This window comes from Podarcis gaigeae (assembly GCF_964106915.1).
Source record: "Podarcis gaigeae genome assembly, chromosome: 3".
Taxonomy (NCBI): domain Eukaryota; kingdom Metazoa; phylum Chordata; class Lepidosauria; order Squamata; family Lacertidae; genus Podarcis; species Podarcis gaigeae.
Window position 1 is genome coordinate 78,978,084 of NC_139680.1, and position 27,479 is coordinate 79,005,562.

Sequence of the window (27,479 nt, forward strand, 5' to 3'; positions counted from 1 at the left end):
AAGGTCCAACAAATTGCTCAATTGCCTTACTGACCATTTCATTTCCCAGAAGGTGGAAGAAGCAACAAGAGAATCATCTATCTTGGACCTGGACCTCACCAACAGGGAGTAAGTGTTTGATAAAGTGGAAGTACAAGGAACCTTGGGAAGAAATTATCGTGTCCTCTTGGGTTTCATGATACAGAGGCAAGGGAAAGCTGAGTATAGTCGGACATGCACTCAGGACTTTAAGAAGGCTGATCTCAAGAAGCTTAAGGAACTACTGGGTGGGAGTCCATGTTCAGAAATATTCAAAGAGAGTCCAAGATGAATGGGGGTTTCTTAAAGGTGAAATATTGGATGCACAAATGCAGACAATTCCAGCAGGAAAGAAGACTGGGAAGCACCCAAAGAAACCAGTGTGGCTGCCTAAGGAGCTTATAGATGAGCTGAGATTTAAGAAGTGCATTTATAAGAAATGGAAGAAAGTGGAATTCACGAAATAGGAATATACACAAGTAGCCAACAGTTGCAGGAGAAGATCAGGTAGCTGTTTAACATCTACATGAAACCACTAAGTGGGGTTATTGAGAGGCTTGGAGTAAGTTGTCAGCAATATGCTGATAACACATAGCTCTTCTTCTCCTTTACATCTATAGGTGTGGCAGTGGATGTGCTGGACCACTGGATTGCCTCAATAATGGATTGGATGTGACCAAACAAACTAAAGCTCAATCCATATCAGATTGAGGCACTGTTGGTGGGTGGTTCCCTAGACCAGATGGATGGGAGTTCATCATGGTTATACTGCTTCTGAAGGAGCAGGTACACAAGTTGGGGGTACTTCTGGATCCCTCGCTGTCACTTGAAGCTCAGGTGGCCTCAGTGGCACAGAGTGCCTTCCATCAGCTTTGGCTGGTGGCCCAGCTACACCTCCTGTAGTCCATTGAGAACCCCAAAAATTTCAGGTTGTATGTGGAAATAAAACTTTCTCACTGATTCAGGTATTCAACACACAAGTAAGTATAATATCAAATATGATTGTGTGATGGGTTCTACCAACATAATAAAGACTGGGGGAGGAATGTGTATTCTTAGTTCCCCCCACAAAAAAATGTTGGACCCCCCCCCCAATAAATTAAATTTAGGGTCATGGTGGAAGGAGAACCTGGGTCATTTGGCTCGGCTGTGCTACTAACTTAAAGCAAACTATAAGAAACTAGAGCAGTGGCACAGTTAACTCAAAAAAACTACTGTGAAGCAAACAGAAAGGTAAAGATACCTTCAAAACAGCCAGCAGGCAACATCTTGCCACAACTATTGTTATCTACTGCTGCCAATCAGCATTGTTCTGGTTATACAAAGACTCCAGTGCACCAGACTGTTGCTAATTATGTATATGCAAGTGATTAGCAAGCACTTGTTGCCTCGTTCACACCACCCTCCAAACAGCAGCCTTTGAGAGGAGAATAGACTGCAAATTTATTGAGAGAACACTGTTAATCCTTTGGGGAGAATGTAAATGTAAACAGGACTACTCTACATCAAGGTGCTTTGACAACAACAATCATCTGCATAAACACATGCTCAACAACAAACAGGTGTTCTATTTCACAACTAGCGCCCATTTGATGCTTTCAAGTAAGCATTATGCACAAACTGTTAGAAGTACTTTGAAACCAGCTGCAATTACTATAATTAGCTGTTTTCCTGCACTTTCCCCCCTCCTACCTGTCCAATAGAGCTAGTTGCAAACCATAAACTAAATAAAAAGATTTTGTTTCTTAAAAAATTACAGTCCGACAAAGGAGATACTTGTTGACAAAGGAGTTTATCTCATTGAAAGAGCAAAGGTCTATCAAGAACCAACACTTTCAGCACAAATCTTATGGGAGTGAAAGAGGTGAGCAGTGAAGCATATAAACATAAAAAAAGATCATGTTTGCATTCTGAGTTACTGTTGCCTTTTTAAGACTGCATTCAAACAGAGCTTCCTCCATAACAGCAGCTCCAAACATGAAGTGGAAGAGAAGGTTTCTCACAAAAGAGGAACCAATCCCCATGTGCTATAACTGCTGTTTTTGTGCTACCATTTGTTGCACCGGTTCCCTGTGATCTCACTAGTCTGTTTGGCCTAACAGAAATTGGTACAAAAATTCACAACGTGTCATTGTAAGTTAACTGAAACAACTAGTAGCAAACAGCAATAAAATGGATTACTATTGGTCATTTCGAGCTGATCATCTACCAAATTATTGTATAGAAACACATTATTCCTTCAAAAAAAGTCTCCTTATTGGACTTCTCACTCCTTTTCTCAACCTTTAATTCCATCTACACAATAAAACTCACTAAGCCAAGTGAAAATTCAGCTTTCATCAAAGGCCTTTCTGTTTTCGTACTGATTTCACACAGGGGGTGAGGCACACTAATTACAATATGTCAAAAACATTAGTAGACAACCTCTTCCATTATGAGCAGGCTGAATTTTGTCTGCACTTAACTGAATTACCAGTTATTTGCAATTATTGTTCTGTGAAGGGGGAAACTATTAAACAAATTTATATAACTGGTTTATTTTTCCTCTTTTTCTACAGTAGTTGTTCTTCCTTTTGAGAGGATGATTATCTCCTGATGCACTGCAGTGAAAATTATTTGTTTATTTATTACTATATTTTAACTGCCCTTCAGCACAACTGTCAAAGGGGTAGTATGCAATGTAATGAAATATAATACATAATAAAATCATTAAAACCAGTTCACGTAAAATATCTACATAAGTAATATAGCAACAAAGTCATACTGAAACCAGACATCGCCCCTCTCCACTTCTGAAAGCCCAATGAGAGAGGTGTGCCTTCACCTGTTGTCAAAATGAATAGTTTAGAGGCAAGGCATACCTCAGTGGGGAGATCATTTCACAGCCATGTGACGCAGCCATCACCACAGAGGATCTTCCACAGTCCCCACACTACACTTCATTCAGAGCTGGGATCATCACTAAGACAACCTCACTTGCTGAATGTATTGAACAGGCAAGTTGATACTGGAGAAGAAGACACACTCTTAGATATTTGGGCCCCAGGTCATTCAGGACTTTAAATGTCAACATAAGAACCTTGAATTGGGCCAGGAAGACAATAGGCAACCAGTATAGCTGTTTAAGAATGGGCATAATATGTAACATGCCAGCTGCTTCCACCAATTTTTAAAAATACTTTCAAAATCAATTCACAGCATAACTTTATTCCATAAATGCATTCAAGTAGAAATTTCAAAAAGTCAGTCAATAGCAGAAAAATGACAGTTTACACTGGAATTGTTTTTGAGATGCACTATTGGTTTGTCACATTCATTTGACGAACACAGAACGGAGTTGTCCTCAATATATCCTGTTTCAAAAACAAAGACAATGCAGGAAATGGGTTTTAAAGGATGGAATGATTGGTGATGATGTCACCCTAATGGAACATATGAACAAACAGAACCAGCAAACATCAACTAATAGCCACAATCTGCAGAGGCAACAATGCTATCACAAAATCAAAAACAAAAAGGATTGCTAGCACATTTATAGAACTATCTGGACTTTTAGCCAGTGTGGTGTAGTGGTTAAGAGCGGCAGTCACATAATCTGGGGAACCGGGTTCGTGTCTCCGCTCCTCCACATGCAGCTGCTGGGTGACCTTGGGCCAGTCACACTTCTGTGAAGTCTCTCAGCCCCACTCACCTCACAGAGTGTTTGTTGTGGGGGAGGAAGGGAAAGGAGGTTGTTAGCCGCTTTGAGACTCCTGAAGGGGAGTGAAAGGCGGGATATCAAATCCAAACTCCTCTTCTTCTTCTTCTTAGAGATTAATAAAAACTTACCAGATCAAAACAACAGCAAAGATGAGTAAGAACATTAAATGAGTAAAAGCAAAGATTATAAAGTAGTACTTCTCTTACGGCTGGACTTTGGGGCCCATTTACAGGGTCCCACAGCTGGAGTGGGGGAATGACCACTAGAGCAGTGTTTCCCAATCTTGGGCTTCCAGCTGTTTTCGGACTACAATTCCCATCATCCCTGACCACTGGTCTTGCTAGCTAAGGATGATGGGAGTTGTAGTCTAAAAACAGCTGGAGGCCCAAGGTTGGGAAACGCTGCACTAGAGGAGGTGTCAGCAGCAGATGCTGGGGAGATGGCGCAAAACAGACAGCACCCAGCATGAGTAGCGATATATACACACCAGTTACTTCTGTAGCATGACCAACCACTGGTACTGCTTGTCACAAGATCCCCTTTTGTCTCTCTTTTTTACGTTGGGGGCACTACACAATAAAGTGCCTGCTTCCAAGGTACCAACTGTAATTTCATTTCCCAATTGTTTCTAAGTCCCATTAGGGGAACTGAGGACAGCATGGTGCAGCTGGAACCTCATCAGCAGGCACTCCTCAACACTGCCTGGTAAGCTGGGGTAGAAAACAGTATAACCAGGGCTGCACGGAGAGAGTAGGTAATGGCACATCTAAGTTTGCTAGACCTGAAGAGGAGAAAGTCGGGCAGCAGCAGCAGAAGTCAGGTGCTGTCCATGGGGGTGGGAACAGTGGCCAAGGTGACAGCAACTCCCAGATGGTGTGCTCCCCAAGGGAAAATTTTTGTTTTCTTGGAGTAAATGCACTTTATATTTATAAAAATAAAAAGCAGCATGTATTCAGCCTCTCCATTATGTAACAGTTTGTTAAGAAAACACCAGCTACTCTGACAACTAGGCTGCTTTGCCAGAGTGGCTCTGTCTAAATCCTAAAGCAGTATTTGGCTATGCACTGAACCTAGTAGCTGCCTGTGATCTGAATGCCAATCAACTGTGATCTCCCTGTTGTCCGTGTCGTTTGACACGCCAGAGACTAAAAGGTCTATTTGAGGTCAAACAACTGTCTGGACTACTTTCATAAGCCTACAAAACTGGAAACAAAGCCAACACGGCTTCCTTTTTTCTTGAGACGATGACAATAAAAACAACAACACTGGCTATATCAGTCTTCCTAAATGATATTTATGCAGGAAAAAATACTGTAGGATTCCTCTGCTTCTATTTGTGACTCTTATGGCCCTTCCAAATGATTTTTAGAAGTCCAGATTTTATGCACTTGTGTGATAGCCTTGCTGTGAAGCTTATTTTAAAAATTACTAAAAATTCCTGAAATACTGGAATTTTAAATCTTTTTATATATTTTTTCAGGAAGTGTATGTAGCAATGCAGGCTTCTGGCTATTTGGCCACTTTGGTTTATTTTTTTATTAAAAATTTGCATCCCATATATTCATTTGGAAAAAAAACTTACAGCCACAACAATAAAACAGAAATAGGCACACAATTAGCTTTTATTGTTAGGCCAACCCACATCATCCCCATGACCTTAATCCAGGGCCCCAGATCAGGGTAACCCACGCTGAGGACCACCCACCCCACCTTGGATCCAGTTCTGAATTAAATAGCCAGGAGGGGTAGAGGGGTATTAAGATATTGTTCTCCTTTCCTCTCCATCCACTACCAAGAGCAGCAGGTGTTACTTCTGCGGGTGCTCCTTTGCAAGCGGCTTCTCTGCAGATACGTTTTCTTGAGAGTAAGAGGATAATATGAAATAACTTCTACCATTTATTATTTATTGATTTTTTTCCTGTTACTACATTAAATGTCTCAAAGTGGCATACAAAACTGCATGCTGAATCTAGACACATCAAAAAAGCATTCCTGGAAAACGCGATGTAAAATTCATAATGGGAAATCACATTGGTGAAAGACGGGACTCCACAGCGCCATCTGGTGTCACAGTTTATAAAGCATATAAAACACTTTTTCTTTACTAATGTAGGACTTTTATGCATGAGCCTATAAAGCAGGCTGGCTGGGTGCTGATCATTCATATAAAAAAATCTTGCTTTATATACTGAGCTGTATAACAGCTTCTGAGGAATATGGTGCTTCATTCACTGTATGGTCAAGCACATAGGTCAGCAAACTAAGGCCCATGGGCCAGACCAGGCCCAATTGCCTTCTAGATCTGGCCCACGGACGTTCCAGGAATCGCCGTGTGGATCACCAGCGCGAGCGTTCTTTCCCTCTCCCTCACACAACGGGGCTTTTCTCCTCAGGGACAGAGCAATCTTGTCCCACAGTGGGCACCATCAAGAGTCGGCTCGCCCACCTGCCCACCTCAGCAGGGCAGCGCTGTGAAGGGGGTGTGTGACGCCGGCTGCCACTCCTCCTCCTCCCTCTCCCTCAGTCCACTCTTCCTTCTTTCTTCACGCCCCTTTCCCGCACCCCTTCCTGGCGCGCTTTCTTCGTCACCGCTTGCCTCCCTCCCTCCTTCATTCTTCCCATGGTGTTCAGGTGGGTCATTGCGGTGGCTGCAGCCACCGCTTGTGGGTTGGTGGGCGGCTCTGTCTTCTTCTCCGCAGTGCCTCTCGGGAAGCAGCAGCAGCAGGTAGTGGGTAAAAGCTCTGGCAACGCCCCAGTTCCCCTATCTCCACCCACGGCTCCTCCGCTGGGGATGCTGCTTCTGTCTTCGCGAGCCAACGCAGCCTCCTACCCCGCCATGGCACCTGGCTGGCTGGAGAAACCCAACAGCGGCTAATGGAACAACAACTGGGACAGGTAAAGCGGAGCATCTTCAGGCCTCTTTGCGGGGGGAAGAAAATCATTCATATTTTTTTTTTTCAAAATATAGACAGCCCCCCCCCACAAGGTCTGAGGGACAATGGACCTGCCCCCTGCTGAAAAAGTTTGCTGACTCCTGGTCAAGCATTAGAAGCTGGACAAATTCTTTGATAGGAATGTAGAACGGGTAAGGGCAAGCAAGTGAGTGGATATATTGAGGCTTACTTCATCCTAAAAGCCTAGAGGCTGTGATCAGTTTGAGGAATAGAGTCACAATAACGAAAGGGACAGTGAGGAACAAGAAGAACACAAGATTAGGAAAGTAGTCAATAGGGCTGGGCGATATATCATCCAAAGCAAGTTTAAAACCCGTATCATGATATCAGTTTCTAATTTTTGACCTGGCAATATATTGTGGATCATGAAGCCAGTCAATGCCTCTACATAGATCCATCCTAATTTCGGACATTGCAATACTTCAGTATATCACGATGCTTAGCTGATGCTATAGCACAATGTTGAAAAACAAATATTGCCAAACCCTAGTACTCAAAATCCTCTAGGCCTTGCTCTACCACATCCAGCAAATTTAGCTAGTAGTAGTAATAATAATAGTATTTTTAGACTGCCCTTCATTTCACAGAATCTCAATGTAATATACAAAATATAATCAGTCTAATAGAACTAAAACAGTATATTTTAAAATCACAAAAAGAACCATAAAAAAGTTCTTCAGTGGTTGTAAAATACAAGTAACAGAACTTAAATTCTGTCACCCCCCCCCCCAAAAAAAAAGCCTGAGTAAATATATTTATCCTCAACTGACACCAGAAAGTCAGGAAAGAGGGAAATAGCCATACTTTCAATGGGAGGGAATTCCACAAACAAAGTTCCCACACAAAGAACACCCTACCCTATCCCACACAACAGGCTTCAATCATTGGCCGATTCACAAGAAAGGCCTCCCTTGAAGAATTCAGTGCCCAAGTCGGCAGATACAGGGAGAGTATAAGGTAAATGGTCCAGGTTTTTCAGGGTTTTTGAGAGGAAGTCTTCTCTTTGAAATCTCTATGCAAAAACCAAAAGACCTATCTAGGTTCAGCACTGAGCATTATATAGACAGTTGACAGACCACAAGAAGTAGTATATTCCAAGTATGATTTCATAATTCCACTACAAATATGAAGTAGTAAAGTTAACTTACAATGAAACTAAACCTAGTTAAATACAATACTGTATATCAAAGACCTTTTATAAGTCATACTGAAAAAATGAAAATTCTATTTTTAATTTGCTGCTCAGGCATTAGAAAGGTGCCTCATAACGACCATATGTTACTCAAATATGTTATCACACCTACTATTTCATCATATGTCTCCCAAGAAATTAATTAGCTCTAACTTCTTCAACTTTGACAAAAATGTCTTCAGTAAGTGATATTACTAGCTGTTGTAAATACTTCAAAATTCAAAGCTTTTCTAGTTTTTATTTAACCTTTTAAGTATTATCATTTAGCAGCATTTAAAAAGCAGATGTTCTTTTGCTTATCAATTTCTTAAACATTATATTTACACTTCCTCAAAATAAAAAACACAACATTTTGGTTACACATTTTAAAAATATTTCATTTTTGTTTGTAACAGCATACATTTTATCAGGAACTCTTAACTGTACAAATGTAAATAATGTAGAAGAAGGCGGCTATTTCAAAAGGTGAACATCGTAACAACCCTTTTTGCTAATGCATGTTTTTTATGTGAATTATTTTGCATGGAGAAAACCTCATTCAGGTGGTTTCCCACCTGCAACTCTAAGTTGTAATGTGGAAACAGGTTTAGTGCCTCATCTGCTCTTTGAAAGAACTGTACAGTCTTTCTCTACACATGACAACAGGTGTATACCCTCATCTTGTTGCCTTTCTTAGTGACTAGAACAGTTTTTCTTCTTAAAAAACATGTGAGACCATTGAGCAAAGTTCTAAAATGGCAAACTGTGGGAAATTGCAGTCAAATATAATTAGCAAGCTTATGGTTAATTAATGCATGAAGGGATTAAGACCACAGAATTGAATCCCTAGGTTCAGTTAGGTCATGCCCCCTCAACTCTGATGAAGGAGGAAGTGAAGCTTCTTTCTTCATTCTCTTCCACCATATGAAGCTGACCAGGCAACACATCTGGGTTCAAGCCCAGACCACATGCTCAGAAATATTTCTCTGTATTTTGTAAACCAAATATTTCTACCTGTGTTCTTCTTGCTGCTGTATGGAATAGTGCATTAATCTAACCTTTGGAGTCAGTAAAGCATTAAAGCTTACAAATGGGGTGGTCTGTTAATTGTGAGAGTGATAGAAGGGAAAACTCTTCAACTGATAGAACATTGCATGTCAGTTGGCAAGAGTGCTATCACTTGAAAAGCACTGCTATACACTTTTAAGAGCACTGTCTCAGGGCTGGACATTGGGAAGCAAGAAGGTTAGGCAGCAGGACTCAAAGAAACATCTGGAATAGCTTGGGCAGATCTTATAGATCAAGGAAATTTTTACTCAAACAGGAAATCTTCTTTCTGCTCTTAAGGAATGGTCAGCTTGAGTGGAGTAAGTTCCTAGTTCTTCACTAGGAAGTTGTATCATCATGGCTCATCAGGGTCCATCAGCCTCTGCGGGCGAGCCCAAATCGGCTCGCCACCTAAGCAGGGTGGGGGTGGAAAGTCAATCCTGGCTTTCAGAGCGTAGTGATCAGACCATGGCACCTTCATTGAAGGAGACGTGATCACATCTATACCGACGCCAAAGATCAAATCCAGCGTGTGGCCTGCTTGATGTGTGGGGCTCGAAACAAACACCAGGTCCAGAGCCTGTGAGGAGGGAGTGGCATCAGCATGGATGTTGAAGTCCCCCAATACCAATAGGTTAGGGAACTCCCAAGGCCCAGCCGGCCACTGCCTCCAATAGGCCTGACAGGGTGGCTGCTGGTGCGCTAGGTGGCCGGTACACCAGCCAGACAGCCAAGCTCTCCTCGGAGCCCCACACTAGGCCAACACATTCAATGCCGGGGATCGATGGTGAAGGTAGAGCCCTGAAAGGACAATCTTCCCGGATTAATAATGCTACCCCTCCCCGCCGGCCCACAGTCCGGGACTGGTGGAGGACGGAGAAACCCAGAGCCGCCATCTCTCGTAGGGTAACTGTTGCCCCTTCGCGCACCCAGGTCTCCGTCACACAAGCCAGGTCGACCCCCTGCGAGATAAAGAAATCTCACAGGGTGGCGGTTTTGTTGCCTATAGACCTGGCATTGCACAGCACCAGTGACGGAGGTGAGTAATCCTTGCTCACCCTACCCTCGTCCCTCGGGATGAGGCGCAGATTGGAAGGGGTACGAGCATATCCATATCTCGATCCCCTTCAAAACCCATACAAAACCTTCCCACCTAACATAAGGATGGCATGGAATAAAGGAAACTACCTTCATATTAACAAAGCTGTAGATTTGAGGTGATATGTACAGGTATAGAAGCCAAACCGGGAATGACTACATTTTTCTCTTAAACCATGTCCCCTCATCATGTAGCAGAATGTAGTTTCTGTGAATATTCTTCCTTCAATTTTGTTTTGATAATTATATTGTGTAAGCAATATTGGTAAGCTACAGAATCTTACTGATCTATATAAAGACATAAAAGGTAAAAGTAAAGGTACCCGTGACCGTTAGGTCCAGTCGCAGACAACTCTGGGGCTGCACGCTCATCTCGCTCTATGGGTCAAGGGAGCCGTCGTTTGTCCACAGACAGCTTCCAGGTCATGTGGTCAGCATGACTAAGCTGCTTCTGGTGAACCAGAGCAGCGGACGGAAACACCGTTTACCTTCCCGCCAGAGTGGTACCTATTTATCTACTTGTACTTTGATGTGCTTTTGAACTGCTAGGTGGGCAGGAGCTGGGATGGAACAACGGGAGCTCACCCCGTCACGGGGATTCGAACCGCCAACCTTCCGATCAGCAAGCCCTAGGCTCGGTGGTTTAGACCACAGGGCCACCTGCGCCCCATATAAAGACATCGTAGATAGCTATACTTCCAAATATACCGTAAGTACAGTGGTACCTTGGGTTAAGTACTTAATTCGTTCCGGAGGTCCGTTCTTAACCTGAAACTGTTCTTAACCTGAAGCACCACTTTAGCTAATGGGGTCTCCCGCTGCCGCCGCGCCACTGGAGCACGATTTCTGTTCTCATCCTGAAACAAAGTTCTTAACCTGAGGTACTATTTCTGGGTTAGCAGAGTCTGTAAACTGAAGCGTATGTAACCTGAAGCGTATGTAACCCGAGGAACCACTGTATGGAGAGAGGAGAGAGGAGAGGACTGGTTTTTCTAGTATACTGAGAGGACTCAAAAACGTCCTAATGCTACTCAAATTAAATCCTTTTCAAACAATCTGAGCTTGTCACTTTTCTTTCTAAAAAACAGAAAGCACACTGGTATAATTTGCACAATAAGGGCACAATCAACTTTGTTTTTAAACCTTTTTTCCCATTGTTCTCTTCCATAAATTACATCACAAAGCAGCGAAAATAAATAACTGCTGTTACAGACCTTCTTAATTTAATTATATACTATAAAAATATAGCATTACTACAACTAATCCAGAATGCGGCAGCTAGACTGGTGACGGGGAGCAGCCGCTGGTCCTGAAAGACCTACATTGGCTCCCAGTATGTTTCCAAGCACAATTAAAAGTGTTGGTGCTGACCTTTAAAGCCCTAAATGGCCTCGGCCCAGTATACCTGAAGGAGCATCTCCACCCCCATCATTCTGCCCAGACACTGAGGTCCAGCGCTGAGGGCCTTTTGGCAGTTCCCTCACTGCAAGAAGTAAAGCTACAGGGAACCAGGCTGAAGGCCTTCTCGGTAGTGGCGCCCACCCTGTGGAATGCCCTCCCATCAGATGTCAAAGTGATAAACAACTACCTGACATTTAGAAGACATCTGAAGGCAGTCCTGTTTCGGGAAGTTTTTAATGTGTGACATTTTAATGCATTTTTAATCTTTGTTGGAAGCCACCCAGAGTGGCTGGGGAAACCCAGTCAGATGGGTGGGGTACAAATAATAAATTTATTTATTTATTATTATTATTATTATTATTATTATTATTATTATTATTATTAATGTGGGAGGGTGTTCTTTGTTAAGACACAATTTTTTTATCTCTGTAAAAGTAAAAACTAACATACACCTGTTTTCCTATTCCAATAAGATAACACACCAGTTAATTAGGATTTGTATACATAATAGGAGATGTAATTGCATGGGAGATGTCCTGATAATATTTTATTATTGTATTCTGAAATTATTTACTCTTGACCCTGAAATTTAAAGACCACAAGATGCCTTGCCATTATATGATGAGGTCAATCCTACACATGTTTACAAGGTATAAGCCCCATTAATTACAGTGAAATTTACTTATGAGCAGATATGCAGATGATTGTATGGTTAGAATTAAGTAATTCACAATACCAATCTACGTACATTCAGGGCTGCAGAAATCGCAGGTGCCTAATGCAGGCTCCCAAGGATATTATTTTTTCCAGTCTGCCACCCAAAAGCATTTGGAGGCTGACAAAATATTAGAATGTTGTAATTAATCCCACTTATTACAAATGTCATTTATTAAAAAGAATCATCAAAGGCAAGATTCTGGGACCTCTGACTGTCAAAGTTCAAGGCCTTGTACTGATACTGTGTTTTACTCCTGTTAAGTAGTAGCCTCGTGGTGACAGGTTATGAGATGAAAGGGAAAGAGAGGATTGCTTTGAGCATTTATTGGGCAGAGTCTAGATCAGGTAAATTCATTATGATTGGTCTGGGTAACAACAGGCTCTGCTGGCTGGAGGTTCTAGTAGTCAGTTGAGATTTTTGTGAGTTGAGGAGTTGGGGAAGAAAGGAGTTTGATGAAGAAGATGTGAGGAAAAGCTGGGGAGAAAGCTGAGGCTTGGATGTATTAATGTAGGGTGTTATTAACGTATGTCTGGTGAAGATGAAAAGGGAGCTGGTGGCTGAGTTAGTCTGAGAGGATGCCCTATGTAAAGGTTTTACCAAAGTAAAGTAACACAAGCTTAGTTAAAGTGTCTAAGCAATCAGAAATACAGGCTTCCCAAACTATGGTCTGTGGATCTGCATTTAAATATCTCAGGCAGCACATCCATCACATTAAATATTCATATTGATTTTTATTAGATCTTTTATTTCTTAAATTGTATAAGGAATAAAGGAAGCAATAAAATAACAATTAGAAATCATACAGCAGCTACAGCAGGAAGAAAAATAATTAAGTAGTCCAACATTCTCCTTAGCAAGTTTCAAGTGGTCGGGGGGGGGGGGATTTGAAACCACTGCCTAAGAAAAAAGCCATTTAGAGGCTGATATCAGCAACAGTGTCTCTTAAGTCATCAGAAAATGTCACCAGGCATCTTGACTACCTCAGTGTAAATATACCAGTGGTTTTCACCCTGTGTGCCCTGGCACCCTGGGGTGCCTTGAATGATGGTCAGGGGTGCCATGGGCAACACTGGCCTCTGTTCACCTTTCCTTCCCTCTCTCCTCTGATGCCCTCTCACATCTCTGCCTCTCAAAGGTTTGCACAGCTGTTTGATGCAGCAGCCCTGGTTAACAACAACAACCATTACTAGGAAGTCCCAATTAACACAGGAACATACACACACATTGCAGGAAGGAAGATGAAGGCTTCTTTCTGAAATGCTATATTTTGTATACAAAGCGTGTGTTGTTGTTTCCTTTAATTTCCTGTAAGAATCCCAACTGACCAATCAGGAAGTAGTACCTTTCAACTCCTGATGAAAGACGGGGGTGGGGGCAGAAATCTCTAAAAACCTGCACAGCAAAATGTAGCACAAAAATAGCCCTCAGACACCCTTCCAATCAGTTTAGCCACAATTGCAACCCACCTCCCAAACCCAATTTGTTTTCAGCATCATCCTATGCATTGAATTCAGTGGGGCTTACTTTACTCCCAGGTAAGCAGAAATCATGAATTAGAAAGTTCCCCAGAAGGGGCCCAAAATAGCAAAAAACAACATTTCCTGATCATGACATAACTGGATCCCTTCCCACCCAAACAGAGAGCAGTGCCTAACTACAAAGCCAGTCTAGAGCTTCTGATGTTTAGAACTTTTACTAAGAAAAAGAATGCATTTGCATGTCTACATGAAAGAGCATACCTGTGCCTTACTATGTAATTGAGCCTTTGTCTCTGCGCACACATGAAAGTGAGAATACATACATGCTTTCCAGAATGTGGACCACTGTCCAGTTTGAAGTTGTAACACTACGCTACCCTCAAACAAGTTTTTAAAGTAGCGGCAAGCAACAGATAAAACAAAAAACAAAGAAAGTATGTTAAAACAAAATGCACAGAACTCACCATTTTATATCAATATGTATGAATATGCATATGATGCCTTCCTGTGTTGAGTTTTTATTAAATTGGGTAATATCCAATTGTTGCATCCTGCTTGTGCAATGAACTTCTGCTTGTGGAAACAGGTTTTCTTTCTCCCTCTGCAGCCCCCCATTCCAAATTTGCTCCAGAATGTTGGGAGACACTCCAGAACCAGTGGCCTGAGGGGTGCACAGCAAGAGGATAAATTGACCCATAAATTGTTCAACTTCTAGATTCAATATAATGGATTTTAACTTTTTCAACACTTACTAAAAATAATTTAAACTCACTGAGCTACTTAAACCATTTTACCATTAGAACATTGGTCTGAGCACAATGTTCTTTGATAGTATTTGGATAAGAGTTACGGAACACTATGTTGCTAAAGCAATGTCACACAGTGATCCAAAACAGTTTAAGATTCATATATATATATATATATATATATATATATATATGAGAAAGATAAAGGCTGCAATAAATGAACTCTTAGTTTGCAGTAAGTACCTTTGAACTCAGTGAGACTTCTTAGTAATTCATGTGTGTGTGATCAAAGCAATATGTTAAAACTGCCTTCAGATTAAAGTGCTGCTACTTGTAATGGGCCTGTCCCAACCACCTGGGCCTCATGCTGTTTTAGGAAGAGAGGTCTGGACACAACAGAATGTACCCCTCTGATTGCACCCACCCTTCCACTGTTTGTGATACTTGCTGCCACCAGGTAAGAGATTCTGGACTCAACTACATTCGTAAAGATAAAGCACTTTATATGCGTTATAACACTGACACCAGATGGCACTGTGGAGTCGCGTCTTTTGCCAACAGGATTTCCCTGTAAGAAGTTTACAACACGCTTAACTGAATCGCTTCTTTGATGTATCTAGATCCAGCCTACATCTTTGTTAGGCTGCCCCTTTTCAAACTGCCTCCAAAGGTTTTCCAGGGTCTCTCTATTGCTTCCTTGAGTAGCACATTATTGTAATAGACGTGAAGTTAGGACTCAACAAGACAAACAAGTGAAAAATACATTACCATAGTATACAAAAGCATATACACCAGGAAAAATATGCACTCGCATATAAGATACAGGCAGTTCAGGGCAGTAAAACCCATTCCCCACATTCCCCATTAACACCTGTTATTAAAAGCATAAATATACTATTGTGAACGGGTCGGGTGGGAGAGCATTTCAGAACAGCTATTATCCATCAATCCCCTTAGTATATAATTTACAGAGATCAGGTAGTCCTAGGAAACACTGTTCTAGATCATCTGGGCTGCTGTTGCAGTTACAGTGGTTCCTCAAGTTACAGATGCTTCAGGTTACAGACTCCACTAACCCAGAAATAGTACCTCAGGTTAAGAACTTTGCTTCAGGATGAGAATAGAAATCGCGCAGGGCAGCAGCAGCAGCAGCAGAAGGACCCATTAGCTAAAGTGTTACCTCAGGTTAAAAACAGTTTCAGGTTAAGAACGGACCTCCAGAACGAATTAAGTTCTTAACCCGAGGTACCACTGTACATGTTTATTTTGCGGGGCTAAGGGAGCAGGGTTTGCATTCATAAACTGCCCAAGTGTACTGGACAGCTCCTAGTCCACATGGATGATTATGGGGAACTGCCCTCTCCTCACTCACTCAGAGCGGTTGATCTACTGCTGCATTTACCAAGGGAGAAGTTAAACCACTAGTGGGACCCTGGTATGGCCTTCTGTCCTCCCACCACCCCCACTAACTCCAGCCTCTCCCCACTTCCTTTTGAATCACACCTCAGGTTCCCCGTTAAAAACCCTGATTCATGTTATCCTCTAGTTGTCTTCTAAGGATTTTGGCCCACTTGTTCCCCTTTTCTCCTCTTTCTATCCTCCCAGCCACCTCCTCTCCACTGTCCCCTCTTCTTAGTTGCTCTTCTTCGCCCTATCTCCCTTTTTACCACCAACTGCTGTTTAAATACAGCCATGCTGGTTTCCAAACCAGCTCCTTGCCAGCCACCTGATGGAGGCTGGGCCTCGCCTTCAATTCCCAATTCTCTTGCAAGCCCCTAGCAGCTGCAACACAGATGCTTTGCAGCAGCTGTAGCTTGAAGCCCGGTAAAGGTGCACACATCACTGCCTCCCCACACCACAGACCAACAACTACTAAATGAAGGGGAGGAAATACAGCCACTATCCATGAACAATTCTTACAGGATAGTATATTATTTAATTCAACACTTACCCCTTTTCTGAACCCAACCTTCTTTCACAATTGTAACATCGCTCATGATAGCTCCACAATGAGCCTTCAATTCAGAGAAATATTGTTTTGCAGTATCGCTTTGAGTTTCAAGTCTCTTCTGACTTTTCCGTATCTTAAATCAACCTGTAAGTATAAAGGAAAAAAAATAACTTGATGTGTACTGTTGCTTGACACCCAATCCGCTCAAACAGCTCTTTTTCAAATGGTTACTATTTAGGAACTTTATAGGCCACCTTCCCCCTAAAACTGACTTACAAAAATTCAGATCAATAACATAAATATCATCTAAAAACAGCATCCAGGGGGAAAAATCACAATGTTAAAAGCATAGATGAACAGAATAGCCTTTACCTGGCACCTAGAGGATAGCAATGATACTACCAGGCAAATATGCCTGTGAAAACAAAGACAGTGCTTTAGCTATGTCACTGATTTCAAGAACAAGCTCACTGCTAAACATACTTGTCAATATCCAAAAAAGTTGTTTTGCTAGATGTTGATCCTTGCTGACTCAGAAAAACCAAACCATTTGTAAAAGTCAGAGTTGTGAACTTTAGCTGGCCAATCATTTAGATCAATCTGTTAAACCCCTTTTGAATGATTCAAAATAGCCTTCGCCAACCTGCTGCCCTCCAGAATTTGTTGGATTACAAGTCCCATCATCCTTTACAATTGGCCATGCTGGCTGGGGCTGATAAAGTTCAAGTTAAACAATGTCTAGACAGCAGCACCATGTTGGAGAAAGCTGATTGAATGGATGTCCCTAATTAACCAAGCTGATTGAATGGATGTCCCTAATTAACCAAGTAACAAACTTTTTTTAGGGAATTCTTTTAAATACAAACATTTACAAAACTGTGGAGGATGAAATGCCATTTTGGAAGAGCCCTTACCCCTTCTTTCCCACACCAGAGGGAATGTCCCTTCTAAGATGGTTCACGCTCTGATACCTAAGGACATCATTTAAAAACAAAAGCAATTGCTTATTCTTATAAAAATATATCAGTGTTCGAAATTAGCCTGGCACCAGGCGCATTTTACACCTATTGACCACTTACAACCAAGTGAAGGTGCCTGGCATCTCCACCATCTGGGGATCATTGGATCTGGACTATTTTCACACACTAATGTGACATCCTGTAGAATTCTATCAGTTAGATTTTATCTGCACAATCAGAACGAATTTCAGGAACCAAAATGCTTTTTCTGTATATCCTTAGCAGGAGCAGTGAAAAACATTATAGTTAACTGTTGCTTCTTATCTTCACTTACCCCACCCCACTGCCCCACTCACATTTGTGAACAATATCTCTATGACAGGAATGGCCCATGTCACCATTAAGAAAAAGAGGTAGGATTGTCTTTAAAAGTGACTTTAGAGCCGTCTTGCCCAAAAATGGCAACTAGACATTCTGTTTTGGTGACTGTAATCTTGGTTTAAGGAGCCATTTGGTTAGTTTATATATCTGAGGTTCTAACACTAAGATATATACAGATCACAAATCTGCTTCATCATGTTTATTTATTTATAAGAGTTCTTGCCCACCCTTTGCCATAAAGTCCCAGGGCAGGTTATAAGAATAAAATATACAATGATAAAAACAGAAAAACTGCTACTATTATAAAAAAGTAAAACCATGCCAAATGCAACAAAACAACTTCAAAAAGAGAGGTGGATACCATAAACAGTGACAACATTATCTCTGTCCAAGAGACACCATAGCCAGCAAACTAACCAGAGCTGGAAACAGACACTCCTAGCCACCGAGGCTACCTGAGTGATAGTGCTGGATCCAGGAGAATCACCCAGGCTGCAGACCTGCTCCTTCCAGGTGATGGCAACCTCATCCAGAATGGGCCATCTTCCCACCTCCCAAACTTGAGCACTTGGAACCCAGAACACATGCCTTTTCAGCTTCAATTTACTGTCCCAAAGGCTGACTTTCACCACCTCCAAGTAATACGCCTAGTACTTCAATCTCCTCCAATAGAGCTGAGTATCATCAACTTATTGGCAACACCTCATTACAAAACTCCAGATGACGGCACTCAGCAATTTCAGGCAGATGCTAAAACAACCTGGATAACAACACAATTCGCATGCCACTGAACAATGGCCATGAATAACTACATTCTGGAAATAGCTATTAAAGGTAGGATTAGAACCACTGAAGTATAGTGCCCCCCAACCTAGGGATGGAGGAAAAATGCAATTAAGTTTGTATTTAAAGCTACCACATATTGAACAAATGAACATTGAAACACAGCCATCCTATGAAATTCACACTTTTCTGAATTTTGTAATGCACTTCTCCAGCAATGTGTACAAAAATACATGTGTGCATAAAAATCCACATATTAGTGAAAATAACATATAAAACTGCAATATATTATAAAAACTGCTTTGGGGGATGAATTACACCTAGCAGGGATAATGCAAGTTTGGTATTCCTCCATACCATGTGCACAACTGAACAGATATCTGCAACTTTAGAAAAATGAATCCAGGTATCCCCTTTCTCTCTCATCTCTCTTCAGTAGAAGAATATGAAATGAGCTGTAGAAGACAATATTTGGAACAGGGATATGAATGTCTGTAGTAATGCTACCCCTTATATCACAGTGGACAACAGCAGCAATGGATGCTTTGGCGAAAATGCATAGAAATCCTTCATTTCAGTTGCTCACAGAATTTCTATAAAAATGATAGCACTACAGTTAGCAATTCTATTCCTTATTCATCAAAATGATATGTTACTAAACAGTACTTTTAAGAACATATACTCTGAAAATTCTGATACCATGAGCTCCTAATGAAGAAGTGGGGGGAGCTGTGGCCCTCCAGATGTTGCTGGACTAAAACTCTCATAATTCCTGACCTTTGGCCAGGATAACTGGGAATGATGGGAGTTGGAGTCTTGGTGTCTTAACATACGGAGATCTTCATATTCACCACTCCACCCTAATAAAGCACTAAGAATCACATATTTTAGTATCCAAAAGCAGAAATTGGCCAGTAATTCCCAGTTCCATATTCACATGAAAGTTTGAAAACCAGATCAATTACTAAACTTAAGACAGAACTAAAGTTTATATGTTCCTGCATATAATAAGCCTTGGCAAAATCCATACCATATAACTCCATGATGGATCATGTCAGTGGTCCATCTAGTCCAGCATCCTGTTCTCACAATGACCAACCTATGCCTATCAGCGGTATTAGAAACTCAGATATATAAGTTAGGCACCAAGTGACTCCTTAAACCAGGGTTACAGTTGCCAAAATGGAAAGCCTAGTTGCCATCTTTGAGCCAGACAGCTTTAAAGTTGTATTTTTCAATACAAATTTTTAGTTCCTGAAATTCATTCTGATTGTGCAGATAAAATCTAACTGATAGAATTCTACAGGATGTCGCATTAGTGTGTGAAAACAGTCAAGAACCAATGATCCCCAGGCATGCACTTCCTGATGATAGAGACGTCAGGTGCCAAACCTGGCACCAAGGCATCTTCACTTGGTCACAAGTGGCCGATATCCAGGTGCAAAATGCACCAGGCGCTTGGCTAATTTCAAACACTGCCTATAGGAAGCCTACAAGCAGGATCTGCCCATTTGTGATTCCCAGCAACTGGGACTGAGGAATACTGCCTCTGACAGTGGAGGTGGAAGATGGCCATAGTGGCTAGCAGTCTTTAGATTTATCCCCCAATTTGTCTAATCCTTTTAAAGCTATCCAAGTTGGTAGCCACCACTGCCTCCTGTGGGAGCAAGTTCCATAGTTTAACTATGCACTGTGTGAAGAAGTACTTTCTTTTATCTGTCCTGAATCTTCCAACATTTAGCTTCATTGGAAGCTAATGAGTGTCATGAGTGAGAAAAACTTTCCTCTATCCACTTTCTCCGTGCCATGCAGAATTCTGTAAACTTCTATCACATCACTTCTTACTCACTTTTTATCTAAACTAAAAATTCCCAAAGGCTGCAAGCATTCCTCATAGGGGAGCCCTTTGATAATTTTGGTTGCTCCTTTCCACCGCTATACTATCCTTTTTGAGCTGAGAAAACCAGAACTGTATACAGTATTTCAAATATGATCACACCATAGATTTGTATCATATTGGAAGTTTTATTTCACTTCCTTTCCTAATGATCCCTAGCATAGTATTTACCTTTTTCACAGCTGCCACACACTGGATCAACAACTTTATTGAGCTATCCACTACAACCCCAAGGTCTTGTTCCAGGTCTTCCACCAGTTTAGACCCCATGAACATATATGTGAAATTAAGATGTTTTTGCCCTAACATGGATCACTTTACCCTTGTTTACACTGAGTGGCATATGCCATTTTACAGCCCAGACACTCAGTTTGGATAGGTCCTTTTGGAGCTCTTCGCAATTTATTTTTGTTTCAACCACCTATACTTCCCCAAATCTGCCTAAATCTGACAAAGTATTGACAGTCTGGCCAAAAAATAAAGCAATTTAGTCTCAAAATGTTAGAGAGATCAAGAAAAGAACACTATGAAATCCACAAGAACCTTTGAGTTCAAGAAGTACCTCAGAGACTTCTCAGAGAATTACATATAAGACAAACTGCTGCTTCTGGCATAAAATAGTCTAACTTAAGCTGTAGATAGGAAGATACCAGTTAGAAACCTAACTTGCTTTTTGTGAATGAAAAAGTATTCCATCAATGGAGAAGCACCTTAGGATACAGGTGGATACAGTTATGCACCACCATCTCTTTCTATATATTTCAATGTTTAGTTGTTTATATTTAAATAGTATAGTCATGTCCAAAATTGCAAACATGAGCTTCTCTATTACATGAGAGATAAATATGCTCTCTTTCTCTTGTGCTAACTCAACTTTTGAGAAAATAATTATTATGAGAATTCAGTTATCTCTCAAAATTTGGATAATACAGCTTTTATTTCATGGCTGTTAACTTTAAGAACTTTTTGTATTTATTCACCGAAGGCCTGAAACAGTATCTAGTCAAGTCAGTGGAAAGAATAAAACACATATATTATTAATGTCAGCTAAGGTAGATCTTTTCCTAAAGCATCAATTTCTTTCAAGATCATGGCACACAAGTAACTTTATACATGTGAGTAAAAAGCACAATAGCAATTCTACAGGATGTCTCTTAACAAGCTCCTGTACTGAGGCAGTAACTGAGCATCAACATTCAGCTTCAAAAGCCCCATAGTGGGGACTCTGCTCTAGTCCTGAAGATAGATTTCTGAACTCTCTATTAGACTTCCAAGAATGACATTTCTACTGGATTTCTAAACATAGCTCAAACCATTAGAATGTCATTATCCAAGCTGTATTCATGTGAATGTGTTACTCCTATAAGGGTTCTTCAGGAGTACATGTCTAATTTCTATAGCATTTATATGATCTTCATGAACATATGGTCCCCCCACCATTTCTCATAAAGAGAATAATGTTAATGCAAGTAAAGTCACCTATTTGCATCTATTTACAGTGGTACCTCGCAAGACAAATTAATTCGTTCTGCGAGTTTTTTCGTCTTGCGAAGCATGGATTCCCTGGGTATTAACGGATTTAAGAAAAAGGAAACAAACTCGCAAGACGTTTTCGTCTTGCGAAGCAAGCCCATAGGGAAATTCGTCTTCCAAAGCAACTCAAAAAACAAAAAACTCTTTCGTCTTGCGAGTTTTTCGTCTTACGAGGCATTCGTCTGGCGAGGTACCACTGTACTTCAATAAACCATTTTTTTAAAGTGTCAAATGTTCAAAAAATTATTCTTCATGCAGTCGCCAAGTTTCAAATTCACAGCAATACTGTCTCAAGGCTGTTAACTGTAAATAATAATAATGTTGAGTAAATCTTCAACTGAGTAGGTGTTTCTTCCAAGCAAATATGCATAGACTATAACTCCTGGTTACAGTTTTTGTGTGATCCCAATGATGATGAAATATATCTGTTTTAGAACATGTCAAAGACTTAGAAAATCCAACAGATTTAGGTTTTCATACATGGGGGGGGGGGGGACACCCAAAGCAGTAAAAAACCTTACACTTTCTGCAAAATAGACACAATAAAAGCATGTGTTGCCATAACAGGAATCTAAACATATTCTAATGATTACTTCCCAATTTCCTGTTAAAGATCTATCTAGATTATGAACTCACAAACATACTAAAAAACTTTTTTGTTTCATATAGAATAATCCTATCCATGTTTACCCAAAACCAAGTGTTCAATTGGGTTTCCTTCTTGGTAAGTGTGCATAAAGTTATGACCTAAGGAACTTGCTCCTGTAGTATGTATTTTAAACCTACACCCTTATAAACCAGTTCTAATCCCATTTACTTCGAAGTAAATCCCACTTAACATCAATAGGACATGAACTCTCAAGGCAAATAAATTTAGGATTTTAGCCTAAATGCACAACTTGTTGCGCATTGTTGAGTATTAATGTTTTAATACTCAATGTATTTGATTTTTAATATTATATCTTGCTGTTCCCATATTTACAGAGGTGCTCAAAGCATAAGGAATAATCTGTCAGTTAATTATGTTATAGATGAAACAACAACTTAATGAAGTATTCCAAGTATAATTCTGCACACAATTTAAGTTCCCATTTGTCAAGAAAGCTTTGAAAAATGTATGTCATTATTTGCATACAGGCAATATTTTCAATTTAGACAACAATATATCATATGCTAAAGCTGCAAATATATGTACATAGAATCATAGAACTGTAAAGGTGGAAGGAACCATGAGGGCCATCTAGTCCACCCCCCTGCAATGTAGGAATCTTTCACCCACCGCGGGGCTTGAACCCACAACCCTTAAATAAAGTCTCTTGCTCTACGGACAGAGCTATCTACTGGGGGAGGGACCTTCTTTGAACTCAGGGGAAATTACTTCTAAACAAACATAACTAGAATGAGTTGCTAGTTTAAAAAAAGAACAGGTAGTACTTTTAAATGGCATTGCGTACATTTAAATCAGATAAACCAAAGCAATAGGTTTTGTTTCCATGCATATTTTCTTAGGAGTAAATCCCACTGTACTCAGTGACACTTCCTTCCAAGGAAACATGCAGAAGACCATACTGCCTATCTGTTTCACTGTCAGCTATTTTTGAATTTTTTGATAACAAATAGCGATAAACACAGTACACTTTAATTGTACTTTGCAATTTAGTTTTTAAAAGTTAAAATATAATAAAAGAAACAAACATTAAAACATTTCCCTTGTCATAGGAAAAGAGAAAGCTGAAATCTCCAGATAGAAAATGACTTCTTTTGTGAGTTTGTTAGCTAAATATACATATACAGAACTTCTGACAGTGGATATAATTGTGTGTACTATACTCTTCTTCTGAACCATTCATCTGGACATCCATGTTTGCCTCATCCAATCAAGGCATACATACATTATAATTAGCAGCCCAATCCAATTAAAGATATTGGGGTCAATTTAAAACTCTTCACAGGAAAACAAACAGAACCACAAACAAAATCTGCTTAATGAACACTCTTAATGATGTCAAAACAAAATAGTTTTTAAGTACTATACATTTTATTTGTCTTGTAACTACTCTTGAATTGCATTGTTCAAGTAAGAATATACTTTCTACAAAACAGGCAAAACAGAATACATTTGAAAAAATAAAAATAAAATTACACATAGTGTATTAGAGCTTCCTTTTAATTTCATAGCATTTTAATGTCTGTATGTCCTAGCAAGGTTGGCAAGATACCCAACCCCAATATTAGAGTTTCTCAGATGTACCCCAAAAACAGCTATATCTAAGCTCTCTGAAGCATGATTGCAAATCAGCTACTAAAATATATTGTTTGCAAATTAAATTCAATCTTCAGATTTACTTTGTTAAAAACGATCCAGTGTGTACTAATAATACCGGTACATGTTAGATTTGCCAAATTTTGAGAATACTAGATTACCCAACCTTCAGTACAGTAATCTACTTCACAGTTTAAAGTCCAGTCTAAAAGAACTTCTTTGAATTAAGACATAGACAATAAAAAACACATCAAACTATTTCATTTATTCCCATCTGCCAGCATTATGACAGGCCATCACATATAAGTTTATAAGTAATTATAATAAAACTTCAATGAAAACATGCCAAATTGTTTGAATACCATGAACAAGAAATTTTAAGTGCCCTTATATCTAAATTTCTTGTGCCACATTGTGCTTTTTAAAGTAGTGTTTTAAGTTTTGTTTACAAATAACTGATTAACTTCTAAGGATGATCCTATTTACTAACAGGCCTTTTTTTCAAATTGTAACATGTGTCACTCTATTCAATCTCCTCAGATCATGGTCTGTACAAGTAGGAGGTGGGTAAGAAGCAGTGTCTGTCGAGTAATCATGTACTGTACATCACCTCCTCTATGTGCAAAGCAGCCATCATAATGGCTGTTCCAGCAAGATTGATGCGCAGAAAGAGGTTGGTTTGTTTACTTGCAGCCACAGCTGCCAGCAGCACCAGCAGCAGCTCCAGAGCAATACACTACTATGAACAGAACAGACCATCTTCTCCTATTTCTATTCTTATCACACAGACACGTTCTAAAGAGACGAGGAAACGTTTTTTTACTCATTAAACTAAGGCCATTCGCTATATACATTTACCTCTGATCCACGACAAACAGAGGGTGGGGGAGGGAAATATGTGGACGTGTGAGGAGTCACAGTGACCGCGAAGGTGTGTGCGTCGTGGGGAGGAGAAGTGGCTGGATGTGGGGGCTGAATATTATCAGGAGAGACCAGGTGCGCAAGGAACGCTCTGCGCCCTCCTCCTCCTCCCCGAGCATCCCCTTCAGATGAAAAGGAAGCCACATTCCATATAAATAACTGCGCCCGTGCGTGCATGCGCGCGCGCGCCTCTGTATGTTGTGCCTCGTGGCCAAGCACACATCTCTCTCCCTTTCCCTCCCCCCCCCACCCGCGCGTCTTTAATGTTATATAACCTCTTGTGTCTCTACAGGAGCCTGTCAGGCCCCGCCAAACACACACACACAGAGAGAAACACACGCACTAGTAGTAGGGGACTTGTTATATTTTCTATGCTGTGAGTGATGGCTGGCGAAGGAGGAGCTGGGGAACTGCTGCTGCCGCCGCCTCCTCCCTCTGTCAGCACAAGGATACTGACGGGGATCATCACTACTAGGCCCTAGATGTGTCGTTCCCCCTTCAGGGTGGGAAGCGGGGGGGCGGGGCGGGGACACACCAGAAATTGGGGGAGCCGCCGCCGCCTGTGCGCCAAGCCGCAGCCGAGGAGGCATCCCCACCCTCCGCCGCTCCTCCCGGCCGCACTTCACCTCACGTGCCCCGAGAGCAGCCAGCGCCCAGCCAGCCAGCCAGCATCCCCCGCCGCCCATCCTCTCCTTCCCGCCCGCCCGCCATCCCAGCGCCAAGCTCGTTTACCTGAGGCGGAGGCGAGGGCGGCGGATGCTCGGCCGTTGGTGTGGAAGTGGCGGGAAGGCGGAGGCGGTTCCGGGCAGGGGGGGCCCCGCGCTCCCTCCTCCCTCGCCCCCCCACAGCACCGCCGGGCTCGGCCCTTCGTTTCCCCTCAGCGCTGTGGGGAAGGGTCCAGGCCCCGGCCGGCGAGGGAGACGCAGGGGCGGCGGCGGCTACATAAGACAGCGGCTTCTCCTCCCCGCCCGCTATTCACGGCGGCGCCCGCCTGGGCAGCTCGGCCGCAGCATCCGCGGACGTCAGGGCGGCGGCTCCCGCTCCCGGCTCAGGGTGCCCGGAGCCGCCTGGGGCCCAGCCTTCGGTCCGGCTGCCGCTACAGCCGCCGCCGCCGCCGCCGTTGTTTCGGCCGCCTCCGCCAGGCTCGTTATTGACTTTCAGGAAAACTCCCGACGTCACTGGCTCCCCCCCGAGTGTCTTCCCCTCCAAGGCGGCGGCGGCGGCGGCAGCAGCAGAGGCAGCATCGGCATCCCCCAGCTCTCGCGAGAAGCGCCGATGTGCGGAGCGGGGGGCTGCCAGACAGAGCAGGGAGGGAAAAGGCGGGGGGAGCCAGACAGAGCGGAGGGAGGGAGGGAGGCGGAGGTGAAGAGGATGAATGGGAGGGAGGGAGAGGCACGCAGGAAGGAGCCGGCGGGGCTGACCAACCGACAGGCGAGGGTGGGGGCGTGGAGGGAGGGCTGAGGTGAAAAAGAGACGGGGCGGGATAAAGGGGAGGCAGGAACCAGGCAGGCCGCCAGACGCGGGAAAGCTGAGGGAAAGGAGGATGGGCGGGAGCAAGCGAGGATGAGGGGAAAGCGGGGAGGAAAAGGCCGCTGCTGGGAGGAGCAGGAAGGCGGCGAGGGTGGCTCTGAAGGCGCCCCCACCAAGGGAAGAAGAAACCAGAGCAAGGCAGGAGCCAGAATCCACCGTCCGGCCACATTTTGAGCGGTGTGCCCCTTTCCCAGGCACGAGGGGGAAACAGCGCCCGGAGCATAGCTGTCAACTTTTCCCTTTTCTTGCGAGGAATCCTATTCGGAATAAGGGATTTTCCCTTAAAAAAGGGAAACTGACAGCTGTGACCCAGAGTTTGCCATCATCATGGTGCTGCTCTTGTGTCCAGACCACAATGAAAGGCGTCACATTATTATTATTATTATTATTGGCTGTGTCTTTCTTCCCTATCACAAACGTTTTCAGGGTGCAGCTTGCAACAAGAAGCACCTTGTATTTCTCCACCCACCCACCCACCCATCCATGACAAATCCCCACTGAAGTGTTTGAAAGTTGGAGCTTCAACAGGGCGCTCTCAAGCCCTGTTTGAGAATGCATGTGCATTTGCAAACAAGTGAAATGCATATTTCTGTTCCGATGTTTATCGTTCTTTAAAAATAAAAATTGATTTCCCATTTTGCAGAGCAACTGCTGTCAGTGTCGAAGAGTTCTGAAGAACTCGGAAACTTGCTTGCTGTTTGTGAAAATTTTGGTTGGTTGTAAGGTATTGCCTTGCTGTGGATTTGGGTATTCCATAGTTATATTTTACACCCAAATATTGTTAGCTGGGGGAAATGAACCTTTGGTTTAACTTGGGTGGGAAGCTAGTATTCCTCCAGATACTGCTAAATTACATCTCCCATCATCCCTGACCATTGGCTATGCTGGCTGGGGCTGTTGGGTACAGCACATAGAGGGCTACAGGTTTCC

At 42.2% G+C, this 27,479-nt stretch overlaps 1 protein-coding gene across 6 annotated transcripts in view; it reads right to left on the minus strand.

The window, feature by feature from the left end:
* Positions 1–26,267, minus strand: part of AKT3 (AKT serine/threonine kinase 3) — a 110,377-nt gene extending 84,110 nt beyond the window's left edge. For 2 of the 6 annotated variants that reach the window (XR_014562531.1, XM_083732541.1), the window contains exons 1-2: positions 25,752–26,265; positions 16,283–16,426 (exon numbers count right to left, since the gene is read on the minus strand). Coding sequence is in view for 4 of the 6 variants with exons in the window: in XM_083732541.1 (XP_083588667.1) it covers positions 16,283–16,328 (46 nt within the window). In the remaining 2 variants the exon portion in view is untranslated. Of the gene's footprint in view, positions 1–16,282; positions 16,427–25,751 lie in introns of all 6 variants that reach the window. The other 4 variants (XR_014562532.1, XM_083732542.1, XM_083732539.1 and 1 more) reach the window with 3 other exon arrangements.
* Positions 26,268–27,479: the final 1,212 nt, after the last annotated feature.